Here is an 18481-nt window from a genome sequence, read left to right on the forward strand (position 1 = left end):
ACCAGAAGCAGTTGCAAGTAAATGAATAAAACATGATTCATGACTCATCAGTAACATAGCAATATTATACATGGTGGTTTCGCTTTGATTTCTGAAGACAGTATTTAGACTATCACTGGGGTGAGAGAGTTCAAAACATAAAAAAATGAAAACTACTTGTATGTATAAATAAATAAATAAACACTGATTGGCTTTTAGTTATAAGAGCGATTTTACAATTAAGACATAAGGGGTATATGATGAATCACTTTGGAAATTAACCCCGTCATAAATACTGTGCTCAACTGTACTGAATTTGTCACTCTGCCATTTATAAAATCTGCATCACTGTTATGTTTTCTTAACCATAATTTAGATGACACCTTTGTTCAAGGGAACATGCAGTGTTCCCCTTCACAATGATTTAACCATCTAATCACCCTGTAGGGTACCTGAACTATTTTTTTTCCATTCAGACTAAGTGCTATAGCAGGGTTTGGGGTTAAGTATAGCAGGACCAAGGCTATCATAGACCAAGAGTACTGCAGCAGGAGAGTAACTCAAACCAGCAAGCCTGAACAACCCTAACCACTGCACCACCTGCTGTTTCAACTACTGAAGGTGCTCAAATTTTCCTTGGCATCTTAATGAATTTAGGGCAATTTCTCAGTAAAGTCATTAATTGATATAGCAATGTCTTTATAATAAGATGCAGAAGGCAAAATTCACATATGACTGAAATGAGAAAAAAAATCATATTATATGTATACACTAATAGAGTCATTGAATAAAATGCGTCAATCATCACTTCTGTGCTATTTCGTCTTATTTACATGTACGCTCATGTCTCACGCGCCCAGCGCAACTTGTAGACAGACGTCAGCACAGGACTGCAGTAGTAACGGAAGCGGCGATGGGTGGAAGCGGGTGATTTTAAGGTAAACATTGAAATGAGGCGGTAGGGCGGGAAGAAAGGAAAAAAGAGGAGTTTAGGAATCCCCACCACGTGTGGCTAAACCCTCCCGTTTATGTAAATTTGTCTTCCCTCATTGGCCCATAATTAAAATGTGGCATTTGTAGGTGCAATTTCATTGGCTTGCGTAGCACAACGACTTCAAATTAGAGTTCTATTTCACTAATGACACGGCACGAAAACCCAGTCAGACAGCGAATCCTTGAGCTTTCAGTGTTGTGAAAGTAGTGCGCGTGTTCATAGTGATATCATATGTAACTGTTTCCCTGAGACCCTTCTGAGATTGGTCTTAAGTTCCGAGCCTTCCAGGCGTACACTTCTGCGCGCTTCCTTTGCAGGACAGACGACCGTTGAGAAGGTCCCGTGAAGAAGGCGGCCAGCCGGCGAGGCGGAGGGATACGTTGACTAGGGTGCGCGTTGAAGAGGCTGGAACGAGCCGGGAAAGATCAGAGAACGCGCCTGGAGTTGCGCGGTGTGTTTTAGCGATTTTCAGCATCTTTGACGTTCACGTTGTTCCCCGACGCGACGGCTACTCTCTTATTAATACCGCGAGGGACCTAGGGTTTGCCCTGCAGACACTGACATCTAGACTGGACTTTTTCGTTGTCACCTGGGGATTTTTCCAGAGGTCTGGACTCTGCCTACTGGATCTATTCAGGTAGCGGGGCTGCTGCCTGAACCTCGCTTGCCGGAGCTCGACTGTGTGGACGCGCGGACTCGCACTGCAGCCCGCGCCGCCGCACTTCGCAGAGGTTAACGAGACGAGAGGACTCGGCTGCACAAACATTTAATGATGTTACGGTCCAAGTTTGGGTCTTTCACTCACATCTGCGGGCCGACGGGCATGGACCACATACCGATGAAAATACAGCTCCAGCCAGGTATGGTGTTCCCTTCCCTCCCCTCCCCGCCGTGCGCTGCCCGGCGGATCATTCACTGCTGTGAAGCCGGGACAGTGAGGCGCTGCACGTGCAGCAAGGCAGTGACTGAGTGTATAATTCGAAATAGTGAAGTGGCTGTGTTTGTGTGGGCGGGGGGATAAGAGTAAAGTATGAATACACGAGCTGAGCGGCGGTTATCCCTGCTCAGACTAGTGAGTTTGGGTGCAGGACACATGGTGACTCTCTCCGTGTCGTGCGACAGTGAAGCCGGAGAAGGAGCCTTTCGAGAAGCTCTACCAGGTGGGCTCGGTTCTGGGCAGCGGGGGCTTCGGTACCGTGTACGCGGGGATCCGAGTGGCGGACGGGCTGCCGGTAAGGATCCCAATTCCCAAACATCAGCGTTGCGCCAAACAAGACTGACAAGCCAGCTTTTCTTTAACAACGATGTGTGTGGAGTAATGATTCCCCCCCCCCCCTTCTAATTTCAGGTGGCCGTGAAGCATGTGGCGAGGGGGAGAGTCACGGACTGGGGCTCCATTGTGAGTGAGAGCGCAGTTTGTCTTTTACTAACGAACCTAGGCTATTTTGGCGCCGACGAAGTGGGGCTGGATGCGGGACTGTGTGTGAAGTGTCGTGTGTGGTTTCTTCACTTCAGAACGGCTCCTTGGTGCCTCTGGAGATACTGCTTCTGAAGAAGGTGGGCACCTCCTTCCGCGGGGTCATCAAGCTGCTCGACTGGTACGAGCGGCCCGACGGCTGGCTGCTGGTCATGGAGAGGCCGGAGCCCGTGAAGGACCTGTTCGACTACATCACGGAGAAGGGCGCGCTCGACGAGGACACGGCGCGCGGCTTTTTCCGCCAGGTGCTCGAGGCCGTGCGCCACTGCTACAGCTGCGGGGTCGTGCACCGCGACATCAAGGACGAGAACGTGCTGGTGGACCTGCGCACGGGCGACCTCAAGCTCATCGACTTCGGCTCGGGGGCGCTGCTCAAGGACACCGTGTACACGGACTTCGACGGTACGCCGGTCACGGTGACGGTTCTGACGAGAGAGCGAGTTCAAAAAGGGAGGGAAAAGCGACGAATGGCTGCAGAGCGAGGCGCTGTGTGTCGCGAGGAGGGCGCGTTTGCACTTTTACAAACGGTGCGGTGGCTATGGCGTCGTGTGAGGGGTAAACACAGGGATATCCTCAGTGTGAGTGTGACGCAGCGCTTCGTTTCGCCCCCCTTGATTTTTAAATCAATTTTATTTGCTATTTGTCCGTTTTATCTGCTTGTGTCCGCATGGCCTGAAGTCAGTTGACGGTGTACACACACATACATATAATTTTTTTAAACCTTACTCTCTCGGCTGCCTTATTCATCATGTGTCTTAACACAGTCGTCAGTTAACCTGCTTATTGCGACCGGATTTAAAACATTTTAGAAAATGTTAAGCGAAAGGAATTTTGGAATCGCTCCGTTTTTGTGGTTTTCATATAAACACGGCAGCAGCCACGTAACGTCTGTTTGTTGTGAAACATGACTCCGCGGCCACGTGATGCTTGACGTCACAGACGGCTGTTTGCGTTTGGTATCCTGGATACCGCCCCCCACCCCTTTGGGGAGGGGGGGGGTGTTCTCACTGGGGGATTTGGACGGGAGTGGCTTTGACAGCTACGCAGTAGCAGCGAATTAAAGCATGATTGTCAGATTACTATGACTTGATTCGTTTGCAGGGAGCTTCTAGGGTCTCTTTTAATACATATGATTACTAAAAGTAGAAAAGGTGTAATTGAAGAACTGGCATGCTATTGTTGGCTTATTACACTGAAGGGGAACTTAGCATTCGCAATGGTTACTTTGACAGGTACACGGGTGTACAGTCCGCCTGAGTGGATCCGGTACCACCGTTACCACGGGCGATCAGCAACGGTGTGGTCGCTAGGTGTGCTGCTTTACGACATGGTGTGCGGGGACATCCCCTTTGAGCAGGATGAGGAGATCCTGCGTGGCCGCCTGTACTTCCGGAAACACGTTTCTGAAGGTGGGTGTCATGGTACAATTCTGAAATGCATCCTCTGCTTTGCTCCCTGTGTCACAGGGGTTGCTCACTTTTGCTTCCCACCCCAACAGAGTGCCAGCAGCTGATCAAACGGTGCCTTTCCCTGAGGCCCTCAGAGAGGCCCACGCTGGAGCAGATCCTAGAACACCCATGGCTATGCCCCACTGCAGGTTCTGAAGCCAAGGAGCACAACATCCAGCTGAGCACCATCGAGTCAAAAGTCTCCAGCTCCAGCAAGGAGAGCCTCTGACTGCTCTCAGTCTCCAGTTCCGGTGTGGGGCCACAGACTTTAGATCTGCAGTCTTGTGATGACGGGGCTGACACAGTTACTCCCTTCTCAAGGGAATTATAATTTATTAATGTTCTTCCTTTTTAAAAATTTTTGTAACATGAATGTTTCCTAATGGGGAACACTTTCTGATTAGGTGGTCTTACCAGCATTTCATTTTTTTGTTAGTAATTTTTTTTTTTTTCTTCTTCTGATCTGGCAACCCTCCTATTCAGATATGCTGGCTGCTCTTATAGAGCTTGGATTTTTTTTTTATGTTTTAATTTTGAGTGCCTTTTTGAAAGCAGATTTGTGGAGCTTTGCCTTTTATTTATTTGCCCTGTTGTGCGTCTGTTGCGTGTCAGTGTGACGCCCCTTTCTGCGGGGGGTTGCATGGGGGGTCAAATACTTGAAAACGCACACTCACTTATGCTGTGTCTCAAATCTCTGCTGCTCACTCACACTTCTGCCTGCACAGTAGGGCCATTTGGGATGGGTTCCCCTCTGGGTTTTTCTTTCCCAAATGTGTTCGGAAAGTGTACTGATCAGCACCCCCTGGTGGTGCCTGCAGCTATAACTGTCCTCTTGTTTCTTGTTCCTTGGCCCCTCTCCCATGTCACCTCTGACACTTAATGTCTCTGGCTTGAGTCTGCCTGGACTTGGGTTCGAAATGCACAATCAATGCAATATGACAACTTTTTTATTTTTTAAAATAAAGTAGTGTGTGTACATTTCCTATGTATTTATTTGTATTAGATATTCTGTGGCTATTTATTTATTTATTTAGAAAATTCCACTTACAATCTCTAAATGGTCTTTTGTTTGCATTCCTATATATACTTTTATTTATAATTTTTTTACATATTTGTGTTATATATACAAAAATTCTCTTGCTAATACTAAGATGGCAGATGCATTGAATGCTAATGTCTTTGGAAAATAAACACTGTAATAAAGGAAGGTTTATTGCAATTAGATGAGCAATGAATGTTTCGGTTCCCTCTGGTCATTGATTATACGATGCTGTAGATGGTGATATCTGCAATGTTTAAAATAGTGCAATTTGTGTAAAAGAGTTTGAACTGAAATTTATGAGGTTGTCTGTTAGCATTGATTTTAAAGGGAGTGGATTTGTTAGTCATAGAATGCAGCCTAGTTTTGGAAATACTTTAGTGTGAAATGCAATGATGGACAGCTTATTTTTTTATACAAGTTTCCATTAAAACTTTTTCATATACTATAAGTTGTGCTTTTTGTAAAGGAAGTTTCTTTTCCCTTCCGCCACGACAAATCCCCATCCAGGAGGGGAAGGCTTTGCGTGAGCTAAGGATCTTCAGAGCTATATCGGTGGAACAATATGCTCCTGATACGGTCTGCCAGGTGTGGAGTGAAGATCCAGACTAACATGATCTGAAAAACCCCCTATGGCAAATGGGAGCAAGAGAAATTTGCTCCATAAACAACTTAATCCAAAAGGACACACACGTTTGCCTAGCTAGGTATTTTACTGGATGATCTTAGGTTTAAGAATATGCTCTCCCATGTACTGCGCTTGACCCACCTTGTTTGGAGCTTTTAGCAACTGTTCTAGATGGGTTATATTTTTATATCTGTATTATTGCAGGTAGTGGAGCAGCAGGGTGTTGAGCCACCATGTGCAGTCAGGAAGGTAAGGGCAGTGCATCACCTGTGGTGTTGGGAGTGTTCTCTTGGAATCTAGCTCTGCCCTTTGACAGTTAATCCTTCCAGATTGTGCCAGTTCAGATGAGGTCGAGACACCACAGACCCTCCTTCAGGTGTTTGTCAAGCTCAGTCGTGTGTTGATTGGGAGGCTTGTGGAAAATGGGTACATTTGTCCTTGTCCTTCCCCAACCTCTTTTGACTAGCCCCCAGAGTACTGCACATTAACGTCCTGAAAAACACCCTCCTTCCCGTCAGGAAAGAAGCGCTGCATCATGGGATTGCTGGGGGATGGTAATGCACCATTCTGAGTTTACTCTGCATTTCAGAAGTGCGGGCAGACCCGGGCCGTGCCAGGAAAATGCTCCTCACACCATTCCAGACCTGACAGAACGTTTTCACCGTTAAGACCAGGCACTCGGGAGTGTGTCGTTTTTTGGACCTCGGCCACTTGCGCATAATCCCTACTCGCCGAGTGTGTGTCGGAGCGGGACCCGTCAGAGCGTATCGCTCTGTTCTGCTGCTCAAAGCTTGGCCGCTTGCTCCCGTGTCATTATAGGACATAGAAATGGGTCTCACCAGATATTACCACCAGTGGTCTGGCTCGTGCCCATAATTGTCATGATGGAAACATTGGCGTTGTGCTGTTTCCTGCGACACAGGCAGTGCCATGGGTATGCTTTCTGGCCAGCGCTTTCCCACCCACTTGTTTTTCACTGCCAATGTCTTTCCATCCCCCCTCAGCAAATTCCCTTCAACAACTACACGCTGCCTAACATCAGCGCAGCTCTGACTGTCCATACGCTGGTTCACGGCTCAGGTAAACGACAAAGGCTTTGCGGTCATACCACGTTTTGAATTTTTAATTGAAAGAAGGAGAAGAGTATAATGGGTACACATTAATGGAATATAATCAAGGTAAATGTATTTACTGCAATGGACGGGTGTCCTGTCCAGGGTGTTCTCACCCGTTGCCTCGCACCCAGTGATTCGTAGATAGGCTCTGGACCGCCACGACCTTGGCTGGGACAAGTAGCTTCCAAAAGTGAGTGAGAGTGTAATATCTTTTAATATACTCTGGTTTATGGAGTGTTTATATTTTCCTCCCCAACTTTGATCTGTCGCCAAGTTGCATTTTTGTCTTTCCTGAACGTAATACAAATAATGTGACAAGGCTTTTGTGTACAAGTACAGACACTGAATTACCAGCCACAACCGCAGTGGTGTCACAGCCAGTGGAATCAACATTGAACAATTACAGTATGTGCTCTGAGGTCTGATTTTCCACAAATTGTTCCAGAGTAAATAGTTGCACTTTTTGGCAGAAATGTCATCCTCCAAGCTGTGACAATCTGTTTCGGTGCCCTGGGGAATGTCCTTTGTCCTGTTATCCCTGGGCTTTCACATGCCAACGGACAACCTCATTCATACAGGAGGTCGTGTGTCGAAACTCATGTTGATCACTTGCCTTGATGAGGCAATGGAATGTTCATTGGTCATTTGCAATAATTATTTTTTTTGTATTTGCTTCCAGTAAAAATGCTAAACTGAAGAATGTTGGGGTCAGTCACAGTTCAGTTCCTTAAAAGAAAGGGACAGCTGGTAGCGTAGTGGTTGGAGCTGTTGCCTTTGGATCCGAAGGTTGCAGCTTGGAATCCCACCTCCAGCTGTAGTACCCTTGAGCAAGGTACTTACCTTATGTCTTGACCACGCCCACACCGCAACTAGCAGCACCTGACTCTAGTTAAGCACCTGATTGCAGTTGGAACACTGGGCCATAAAAACCACTACTCACCCACTTCACAGTTGTGGAATCTCACATTGAGACAACTGGGCCTTCTTTGCCCATAACGTTTATCATGATCTGTAGCCAGTTCCCCTTCATCCTCGAGGCCTGTTCTTTGTTCTCTGGCTCCTGACCATTCGCCTCATTTCTCGACTTCGTCCACGAATCTTCACTTTCACCCTGATCGCTGATTGACTCATCGTTCGCCCGACGATGAGAACAAGTCTATGCCCTTGGCCTCGAATGAATGATCCTGCACTTGGATCCTGCCTTCCCATGCTCCGCATGACACCCTACGTTGCTCCAGTATAATTACTCACCTGTATAAAGGGGTAAATAACTGTAGGTACCTTAACACTGTAAGTGGTTTTTGAGAAAAGTGTCAGCTAAATAGCAGATACCTTCAGTCAACTCAAGAATTATTGGCACCCTTACTGAAAATGAGTAAAAATGAATATAGGTGCCATTTTGGGCTTAAAGCTATGGGGAAGCAATATTGTGGCACATGTTGCTCTGGGTTCAGCTGGGTCAAAGGACACACAAAGAAGGACCTGTACCTCAAGCCAGCTTTACACACTCCCCAACAAGCACTCAATACCTTATAATCCAGAAATCCTACACTTCCCAGCTGGCTTGTCTTCCTGTCATGAGCTCTCGATCAAACTGAACAACTCACTCATTTTGCCTACCTCCTCAGCTAAGAGTCTTTGAGTGATGATCCCCGCAAGTCTTTCTCTTAGCAAATTGAAGCTACAACCCGGACCTGCAGATACATCCTGCGTAACATCCGCAGGATCCATCCTTACCTCACAACCGAATCTGCCCAACTACTTGTCCAGGCCATGGTGACATCCCATCTGGACTACTGTAATTCTGTCGTGTACGGCCTTCCTGCTACTGCCATCAAACCTCTACAGCTCATACAGAATGCTGCTGCCTGAGCTGTGTTTGACTTGCTGAAGAGTTCCCAAATATCTCCCCTACCCATCCCTCTGCATTGGCTTCCTATAGCTGCCCGGATCAAATTCAAGACCCTGGTTATGGCCTAGAAATGCATCAATGCAACTGCTCCTAGCTATCTAGAAAACTTGATCATCCGCTACACCCCAACCAAACTGCTTCACTCTTCCACATCTGCCTGCTTGGTGATCCCACGCACGAAAGGTATATCATAGAGGTTATTGGTTCTGGCTCTGTTGTGGTGGAACGACCTCCCTCTCTCACTCAGAACTGCTGAATCTTTGTCCACATTTAAAAAGGGTCTGAAAACTCATCTCTTCCACACTCACTTGGCTCATGATGGCTTAAGTTCATGTAAGATGTAAATGTTCCTACACTATAACTTTAAGATCATGCCTGGATAAACCTTTACACAGCTACTCCTGTAATGTACGTAAATGTCTGTGTATAGTAGGAAGGCGATCAGGAATCGTCGATATTCTGAGTTTTATGCAGATTCTCATGTGATGTACGTTGATTCATGTAGAAAGAAACTAACTGTACTTAAGAATCACGTGTCTGCAACTATGTCTCTTTCTCCCAATGTAATACACATATGATATTTCCTATGAGATGTATGTCGCTTTGGAGAAAAGCATCTGCTAAATGAATAAATGCAAATGTAAATAAGCCCTGTCAGCCCTCATGGCAGTTGAACAACTATTTTACATTATTCCCACAAATTCCCATTATTCCCAGCTATTTACAATGAACTTTTCCTACTTGAATGTGACGCTAATCAATAACGCGGGTCGTTACAATATACTTTTATTTTAACACAATATTTTTTCAAACATGACACATCATGAAGGGTGCCAATAATTCCTGAGTTGACTTTTCTTTGGCACAGAGTTTCCGGAAGCCTAGCTCTACTCACTATTCAGGGAAACCTATGAGAATAAACCGTTCCACTGCTACATTTCAAATAAAGTGCCATCTATGCTCTTCCCAATAAAGCTGTACTCTGTAAAGCCTCATGTACCGCATACACATTAAATGCCGCAACGTAGTGAAATAACACACACGGGCTGAAGCTACTTATCCCAAGCAGGGTCACAGGTAACCAGAGCTTAACTCAGCAACACAGGGCACAAGGCTGGAGGGGTAGGGGGACACACCCAGAATGGGACACCAGTCCATTGTAAGGCACCCCAAGCAGGACTTGAACCCCAGACCCACCAGAGAGCAGGCATAGGCCTAACCCGCTGCACCACTGCAGCCCCCATAGTGAAATAAATGATCAGTAAATGAGTTCTTGCAGTGCGATGAGAGGTGGCCACAGTGCATTTTACAGAAGAGACGCCGCCGTGTCGCCCAAAGTTATACGCACTAAGTCGCAGTGGTGCTGCGCAAACAAATCATGGCTTTGCTGGAGAATGAAGGAACAAAGCAGGGAAATACTCCTGGAAAAGGGCAAATGCGGTATCACAAGACTTTGGCTAAGAGGCATGAGTGCAAACACACCATCTGACACATCACATTGTTCCACACGGGGTTCTGAGAAAGTACAGCGCCCAGGGGGTGAAATATCCTGCAGTGTGGCGCTCCGAAATGGGCAAACCTACGGCGCTCCCGTACTACGGTACTCAGTAACAGGAGAACCGGCTTTTCTTCTCCAAGCGCTGTGTGTGCTGGCACCGCGCGAAGGGGGTGCGAATGAGAAACGGTGACGCTATTTTGCGTTTTGTCACAAGTGAAATGCAGCCGCGAACTCCAGATTCGTTTGCTACATTAGCATTGCGCCATCTGTGCTGAATTGCCGCGGAAACACCCAACAACAAACTCTTTTCGCTGTCAGTGAACCCTATTAACGTGACCTGCAGAAGCATCTTTCGCTTCCAGATCGGAAAATATCCTTCGCTTCTTTGTAAAAGGAAAAATCGGCATGTTGAACGGGAGGCGAATGCCATCGCTGGGTACAAAATCGATGTTTTCGCAGGTGAGCAGATGCGGCGCATTAAACAGCAGCAGTGAGGCTCAGCAACAAGGTGAGCTGCTGGTGCCACTCTTGCGTGTCTTCTCCCAGGTGGAATGAGATAGGAACTCTTTCCCTCCAGGAAGGCGAGCGAAGAAGGGCCCTGTTGTTCCATCTCGTGGGAGTGGGACCGGCGGCGTGGGTCCTGAGGTCGGGGTCACGAGGGCCTGCTGTAAACAAACGTGAAGAGAACCACGTCACGTGCGGCCCGACTGTCGCCGGGGTTGCCTCGGTAAGGTGCCGCTCGGACCCGAGACCACGTTGACAGCATGTCCCCGCGGGAGGACAAAAGGAGCGGGGCCCCAAACTGTAAACGAAACCCTCCGTTTGGATTACCACGACCGCCTGTTGATTTCCTTTTATGGTTACACTCTTTCTGAACCAATAGAGGCGACGGGAATAAAAATCAGTGCAGATGTAACATAACTGGCTGGATGTTATTGTGACATGGAAAAGAACACCATAGCGGTCCACTTATGTAATTGTCATTGTGTGTGTGTGTGTGTGTGTGTGTGTGCGTGCGTGCCGTTTTCCAGAGCACACAAAAATCTTGTTTAATTTTTCCTTCTGCAGACAGTGTACAGTACATCCACTGTAGTGAATTTTGGTCGGCCCCCATCCTGCTGGTTTTACCGCCAAAATGTCTTTCCAGCGGCAACATAATTCCTGCTACACACATACACACGACCGACCGGTTTTTCAACGAGTCTAATCTAAATACGGCGCTTTCTCACACAGCACACTGTGTCTATTGTGATCTCAAACTTCGGAAAGTGTTGAACTTTTGGATGGGATCCACGGTGTGACTCGGCGCAGAGGAAATGCGTCCACGCGCTTCGTGCTTTAGTAGCGTTCTGCGGTTCTGTGGTGGCTCTAGAGGAAATGGCCATATTGCTAATAGCCATATCCAATCATATCCAGTCCTTCTCCCTGAGGTACTATGATTAACATAAAGTCTGAGTGAAATGATTAAATGTTTTCAAACTGTAATTCACAGATTTACCGGAGGTCATCCAAATGTGAACAATATGCTCGTTTGTACACTTGTTTGTTCGCTGTGTGATCAGATTGTCTGTAGGCCTATTGACAAATCCAGCAACATTAAATAAAACACAAAAATGGTTTCATCTATACGACCCGTCTGGGATAGGCTCTGGACCTCTGCGACCCTGACCAGGATAAGTGGCTAATAAAAATGGATGGATCGGTGAATAGTTTCATCTGTACAATTTATGAAGTATTAAAATTGCAAATGTTTTCCTCTGCAATTGAAAATGTAAATTTATCTACTGAGATTATGTTTGCATGAATTTTTATTTTGCATGTATTCGAATAGTGTTCACATACATGGGCGCCGGCCAATAACCACAAAAATAAGGATCGGGTTTGATGCAATCAATATTTTAGCAGTACTGTCTGAGAGCTGGTGAACAGAGTAAAAGTATACGCTGGTAATCTGGCGGAATCCCTGCATCATGAGTCTGTATTTATCGACGACTCCTCTTGATGAGTTCACAGCAGAGGGCTTTTTTTCCAGGATGCTGGAGGCCTCCTTCGACATCGGTGTCATTGCCAAGCCTGGATTTGCATGTCAGCCAGTTTACTTATCCACAGAAGCCCTAAAATGTCACACGTATTACTGGAGTGTAATTCAGATGGATTCGGTAAAATAAATTTATTAGTGGGTTCCTCGCTTAGAATGGGGTCAAGGTTCTGGTTTTAATAGGGTGCCTTAATGACAAGAGCAGCTTTGGCCACTAGCTTCTGAGTGCGCTTTATGAGCGCCGTAGGTGTGTTTTGTTTATGTATCAATATTTGCCCTGTAAATTGTTTCTGGCATCCTTCCGTGCAAAGAACAGCCAATTAGTCACGTTACATCCTGGAAGGCAATAATGCCAAAAATGATTGATCCCAGATTCAGTATGACTAATAGACATCCGTCAAGAATTCCCAGCAGCCTTGATAAAGTGTAGGTGAATCACAGGCGGCAGAAAACATTGTGGTAAAAGCAGACATATCCAAAGAGTGGTGCATCTGTGGGCTCTAAACGCTCAGTGCCATTATGATGGGTTATGATGTGGCATCGATGCCTCTTGTTCCGTCCTCTTGCACCGCTTTGTTTCAGATTTGATCACGGTCAGTCATTTGTGACTACGGATTTGCATGGATCGGTTGTTCTTCTTCATCAGAGTAATCACAAGTCTCTACTAGGCATGCACATCAGCACCCATTATCCTTCGCAGGAGCATTATGGGCCTTGTTCTGTAGAAATGGGAAAGTTGGTGGGAGGGGGAGTCTATTCACACTCGAAGGTGTGTGATCACTCAGGTAAACAGTTCCCACTACAGTGTAAAACCCCATTCATCCACACCCTTGACCCATTCACGACTGTGCACGACGATTCGCTTGCAAGGCCAGAGATGCTCGGGCCCATTTTAACGTTCATGACGACCACGACCTCGTTCTCTTAGGAGCTAGGATGAATGGGGTGGCCTACACCTCATGGCCGTGGCTTGTGAACCATGTGCACCCTGCCTATTATTCACCCACATGAACACACCACATGACTGAGAGATCAAGAGATGAAAAGAAGGGCTCATATAACTGACTAGTGCTTTGATATATGGCAGTTTACACATACACTGGGTCCTTGTGTTAAAAAATGATTTATTTATGCATTTTCAAAAATACCAGCACTTTTCAGATAATTTCTTTTTAATTGTTTTCTTCGCTTGTGTTTTCAAACGTTTTTGTTCCAGTATGAATACAGCCTGTATTTTTGCCCTGACTCTCAGTTGGCAGTAAAGTGCATCCAACTGACCATTGTCTTCATATAGCTCCCAGCATCAGTTTCAGGCCTACAAAACCATGAACAGATCTGCTCCCTGGTATCCAGACCTGATCACTCACTATGCCTCAACCAGACTGCTATGCTCCTCCGCCTCTGCCCCCTAGGTGGTCCCGCACACAAGAGGTCCAAACTTAAAAGCACTATAAGGTTTTTGGTTCAGGTGCAACGAGTTCCCTCTGTCACTCAGAACTGCTGAATCTCTCTCAACGCTCAAGAACGGTCTCAAAACACATCTCTTCCAGACTTATTTCTCCCCGATCTTCTCTGTGCCCGATGAATATGTATGTGTGTATAATCTGTTTAATTAATTTAAAATACCTTATATGCAGCTACTCATGTAACATATGTAGATTAGCAGTACTCCAGAATCACTTGTCTGCATCCAGATCTGTCTTCTGACATTTATGTTGCGTTAAACAAAAGTGTCTGCTAAGTTAATAATGTAATAATGTAAATGTAAGATGACAAGTGTTACACTTTTACGGGATTAATGAGCCAGCAATCAACGTTGAATATGAGTTTGTGGAGACCGCCTCTTCATTTCCAGTCATTTTAAATTACCTTTAATTTTAATATAGTTTGAAATGAATAAAAATGTTAGAATAGAAAAAAACTGCAAGTTTTAAAAATTTCATTACACTTATTTCTGAGACTTTAATGAACTCGCCCACAGAAAAATGAGTTATATCTCCTTTATTATCCTTTCATTAGCTGTGCCGAAGTGGTTAAAGTGACTGGGGTTACAAAAAAAGAGCTACGAAACGAGTCCTGTTCCAGTTGTGTTAGCAAGCTGAGGTGCCAGTCTTTGTGTAAACAGTTTTTTTTACCAGTGAGAGAACAAATAAGCAGTACATGGTGGGTGAATTCACACAAGGAGTTCCCAGCCTGTTAGAAACAAACTAAAGCAGCTTGTTGTCTTTATGTAAGAGATTCTGAGAAAAGTAACAGAAGCACATTTTTTGTTGTTGTTGTTTTTTACCTATTTTAATCTGCCCCCATGTTTTTGTTCCCGTGCTGTGTTTTGTGTGCGTGGCCTCTGGCATTGGCTGGTTTCTTAGTCTGAACTTGTGTAGCCTTTCCTGCTGTTTATATAATAAACTGGCACAGAATGTGCACCATCTGATGCTGTTTTGCGTTTCCATTCTTGTATCACAGGGCGAAGCAGGTAAAGTGCTATTACTATGCTTGGCTTCCCGGCACAGCGCTCTGTGAAGCCCATTGTTGGCACCGGCACGCACTCCGTCGAAGGCTCTCGCTCATTTTGGCAGGCGAACAATCGGCTGCATCAAAGGCGGTGAGTCAACCGGGAAGTGAATATCCTCTCCTCCTCTCCGCTTACAGGTAGAGCTCAACCCTCACAGTGACGATACATTTCGTCAGCCCTCATCTGTGTCCGGATGGCCCGGGCTTTCGTTAGGACAGGCTGTTCCTCGGGTATGAGCCGGGTGATTAATACGCACCACTTATATGATTCACTGTTTGAGCGTCCTATTCGGGACCAAACACGTTTGTTTTCACAACAACGTGGGTGTATTGTTGTTCACTATGAATGACAGCGATATTGACAGTCATAATCCTTCTGTGAAAAAGCCAGCACATGTAAATGCTGGGTAACCCACTGCTTACCAGTGCAGCAAAAGCACACACACGTCATCTGAAACCGCATGTCCCGTACGGGGTCGCGGGGAGCCGGAGCCTAACCCGGCAACACAGGGCGTAGGGCTGGAGGGGGAGGGGACACACCCAGGACGGGACGCCAGTCCGTCGCAAGGCAGCCCAAGAGGGACTTGAGCCCCAGACCCACCGGAGAGCCGGACCCGGTCCATCCCACTGCACCACCATGCCCCCCGTGTAGCAAAAGCCCGGGATCTTAATGACCTTCAGCGAGGTTCATGGGCGAATGTTTTTCTCTTCCCATTATGTTGTACAGCGGTACCTTCAGAAGGCAGTGGGGCGAACAATCTGTTTTCACTTGCTTGGATCTGACACAAGCTACCTGCAGCCCTCTGGGAGATTTCTGAGAAACTTGCATGAGAGAGGCCAGCACGAAATCATGTGGAAAGAGAGCTTAATTCCATCGGAAGGTGAAAAGTTAGATGGTAGTTAAAGAGGCAAGGAGGCCAGATATTGTGTAGCTTTAAGTATCTATCAGCACAAATCATCTGTTGCATTACCACGGTAAATAGCCATCATGGCCATATTCATATGCATTCAGCGTTGAGAGAAGCACAAAATGCAGCGGAAATTCACATCTAATTGCACTGTCTGCAACCGAATGAAAAGCAGTCTCAAAAAGAGAGGTTTTCTGTGCTTTTTCTGCATGTTTATAGCAAGTTGTCCTTGATATTATATCTCGGGGATGGAGAGGCTGCTGGGGCGTTCTGACACAGGCGCGTCCTTTTCACGAGCAGCTGTGAAAGTGCAATGACTTATCTCTTCTAATCGCTCTGCCACCATTGCAAGGACAGTAGCCTCACTCCACCGGTTGGATTAAATTTGCCTTGCCATTCATCCGCCTGGTTGAAAGACTCCATTCAGCTTGCAGGCCTTAGGAAAGACAAAAATAGAACAGTCTTTAGTATTAATTATTGAAAAATCCAAGGCTGTTTACCTGAGAGATCTACATAAAGAAATGCCTGTGTGGTATGAGAATGAAAGTAATGACATTCTCCTAAGGTGCACGTCTTTGAGATTTCTCATCGGTTTACGTTTAATTGACTGCAGTGTTTCCTAATTTCTGAAATCACGGTCAAAAAACACCGTGTATTTCATTCTAACAGTTATACAGTTAGGTTATTTTAAATATATTGGGAGACTGATATGCAACGATCAGACACAGCTGGGACCAGAAGTCTCTTCAATTTGTTTGAAACTCCAAAGATTTTGATTTAATTTAATGTTGCAATCAATAAAAGTTCCATGCTGTTGAGGTCCCTCCATTTATTCAAGGTTTAGGCCCTGTAAAATCCTGAAAAAAAAAGCTGTAGTAAATGAAAATAGTCACACTTCCATCCATCCATCCATCCATCCATCCATTCCTTATCCATAACCACCTCTTTAGTCTATGGTCACAGTAGTCAGGAGCACATCCTGGAGGCACAGGGCATGAGGCAGGATACACCCTGTATAGAGCAGTGCAATGCAGTGTAGAATTTTGTATTTTATCATTTTTATCGCAGGGGGTGTGGTGGCACGGTGGGTTTGGCCTGTGCCTGTTCTTTGGCGGGTCTGGGGTTTGAGTTCTACTTGCAGTGCCTTGCGGTGGACTGACATCCCGTCCTGGGTGTGTCCCCTCTTTGGGTTAGGCTCTGGTTCGCTGCGACCTTACTTGGGACGAGTGGTTTCAGACAGCGTGTGGTTATTTTTATCAATTTCAAAATACACTGAAATTAAAATATATATATTAAAAAATTAAACAGCAACATCTCCAAAACTTCTTGTTCAATCCCAGATGCTGACCTATACCGTTAGTTTCCAACCACTTTCAATCTTCTTATATAAAGGATGAATAAAAGCTCAGTAATACAATTGGCCTTCCATTTATTTTTATTCGAGGTTTGTGACAAATGACGGTATCCTCGGAAATGTGTAAACTTGACTGTAACACGAGTACGAAATGTATATAAAGCGCTACACTTTATCAGTGTTGTGTATCGATTTTTATAAGAGTTGAAATTCATTGCTGTCATTTTCCTATGATATTTTTTATTAGTTTGTTTATATACTGTTCCCTGTAGAAGAGGCTGCCCCCCATGTTCTTCACTACACCATCCAGGTGTGACTACAGCATCTCCGAGCAACACGTGTTAATAAAGCCACCGTTGCAGGTATAGCATGTTGTGGCTGTGTTGACATAAAAATCAAATTCTCATTAATTCACGTAAAGACCCATCTCTGCGTACCAGCTTCGAATTTCTGTTTCACGCGATGCTTTTTTCCGCTGAAACTGTTCCGACAAGAGGCTCTTCTGAGAAGGGTTTTATTACTGCAAACTGGAAATAAATCCCGCAAGAAGAAAAGTTCCAGAGCTGTCACATCGCTTCTCTGCTAAGGCCCATTGCTCAAAGGTGAAAGTTCTGGAGCGAGCGTTTCCTAATTTCACACTTCCTGCAACTGCGCCGGTGCGGCCGCAGAGACAAGGAGGTTTACGCAAAGCTGTCGTTTCGCTTCCTGTTGTCCGCGGCCCTTCCTGGCACGAGCTTGTGAAACAGGCCGTCGCCTCCTGTTACTCAACGCCGTGGGGCGGCACGTGGTGTTCCAAGAACTAGTGAGTGACGGCCGCTCCGGCCCCGGGGGCTCAAGGTGACATGGACGACTAAAAGGAAGAAAACAAAATGTTCGGTAGCAGAGCGGTGTCAGGGGAACGCGCTGTTTCCTGATGTCCCAACACAGCTACTAGATTTCAGGCTGCCCTTCCAGTAAGTCACGAGAATATCTCGACATCAGGACGTGAGCGCAGCTCGGCGTGCACAGCACACAAAGCCTTTTCATCAAGCGTGAATGTCAAATGGATTAAACCTTTTTCCCCCAGAAGTGTTCGATATCAGCTTCCTGTCTACGGCCAACGCTGTCAGCACGCTCCCTAACCTTGTTCTTGGTGTCTATTGTCCTAGGGCATGTTCATCCTCTTCTGGCTCTTCCTTGTGAATCTCTGCGTAAAATCACTGTTTATCTACAATACATGGTTTCATCAACCACCTATCTTCTCCAAAGCAGTTTACAGTGTTGTTACCTGTAATTATTTATCCATTTACACAGCTGGGTAATTTCAGGGTAAACACCTTACTCAAAGGCACTACAGCAGGAAGGAGGTGCAATTGGAGCACTCCTTCAAGTGGTTTGAGTCCAAGGCAGCAGCAATAACCACTGCACCACCTGCTGCCCACTGAGAGTGCAGACGCTGATGTCATCGGTGTAAGATAAGCCCCCGTTGATGCTGAGCAGAGGTAGATCCCGGAGGGCAAACAACCAATAAAAGAGTACATCTTCATAGTGATGATGCTTTGTTTGTCATCGTGGGTGGACCACACTTTGCCGGCACCATG

General features: G+C 46.0%; 1 protein-coding gene across 1 annotated transcript; it reads left to right on the top strand.

Moving 5' to 3' along the window:
* Window positions 1-1107: 1107 nt before the first annotated feature.
* LOC108920730 (serine/threonine-protein kinase pim-3-like) lies at window positions 1108-5357 on the top strand. The gene is made up of 6 exons (XM_018729727.2): window positions 1108-1833; window positions 2096-2205; window positions 2322-2372; window positions 2489-2852; window positions 3683-3859; window positions 3949-5357. The coding sequence occupies exons 1-6, from the start codon at window positions 1743-1745 to the stop codon at window positions 4125-4127; spliced, it is 972 nt and encodes a 323-aa protein (XP_018585243.2). The 5' UTR covers window positions 1108-1742; the 3' UTR covers window positions 4128-5357.
* Window positions 5358-18481: the final 13124 nt, after the last annotated feature.

Source organism: Scleropages formosus, chromosome 21 (assembly GCF_900964775.1).
Source record: "Scleropages formosus chromosome 21, fSclFor1.1, whole genome shotgun sequence".
Lineage (NCBI taxonomy): Eukaryota > Metazoa > Chordata > Actinopteri > Osteoglossiformes > Osteoglossidae > Scleropages > Scleropages formosus.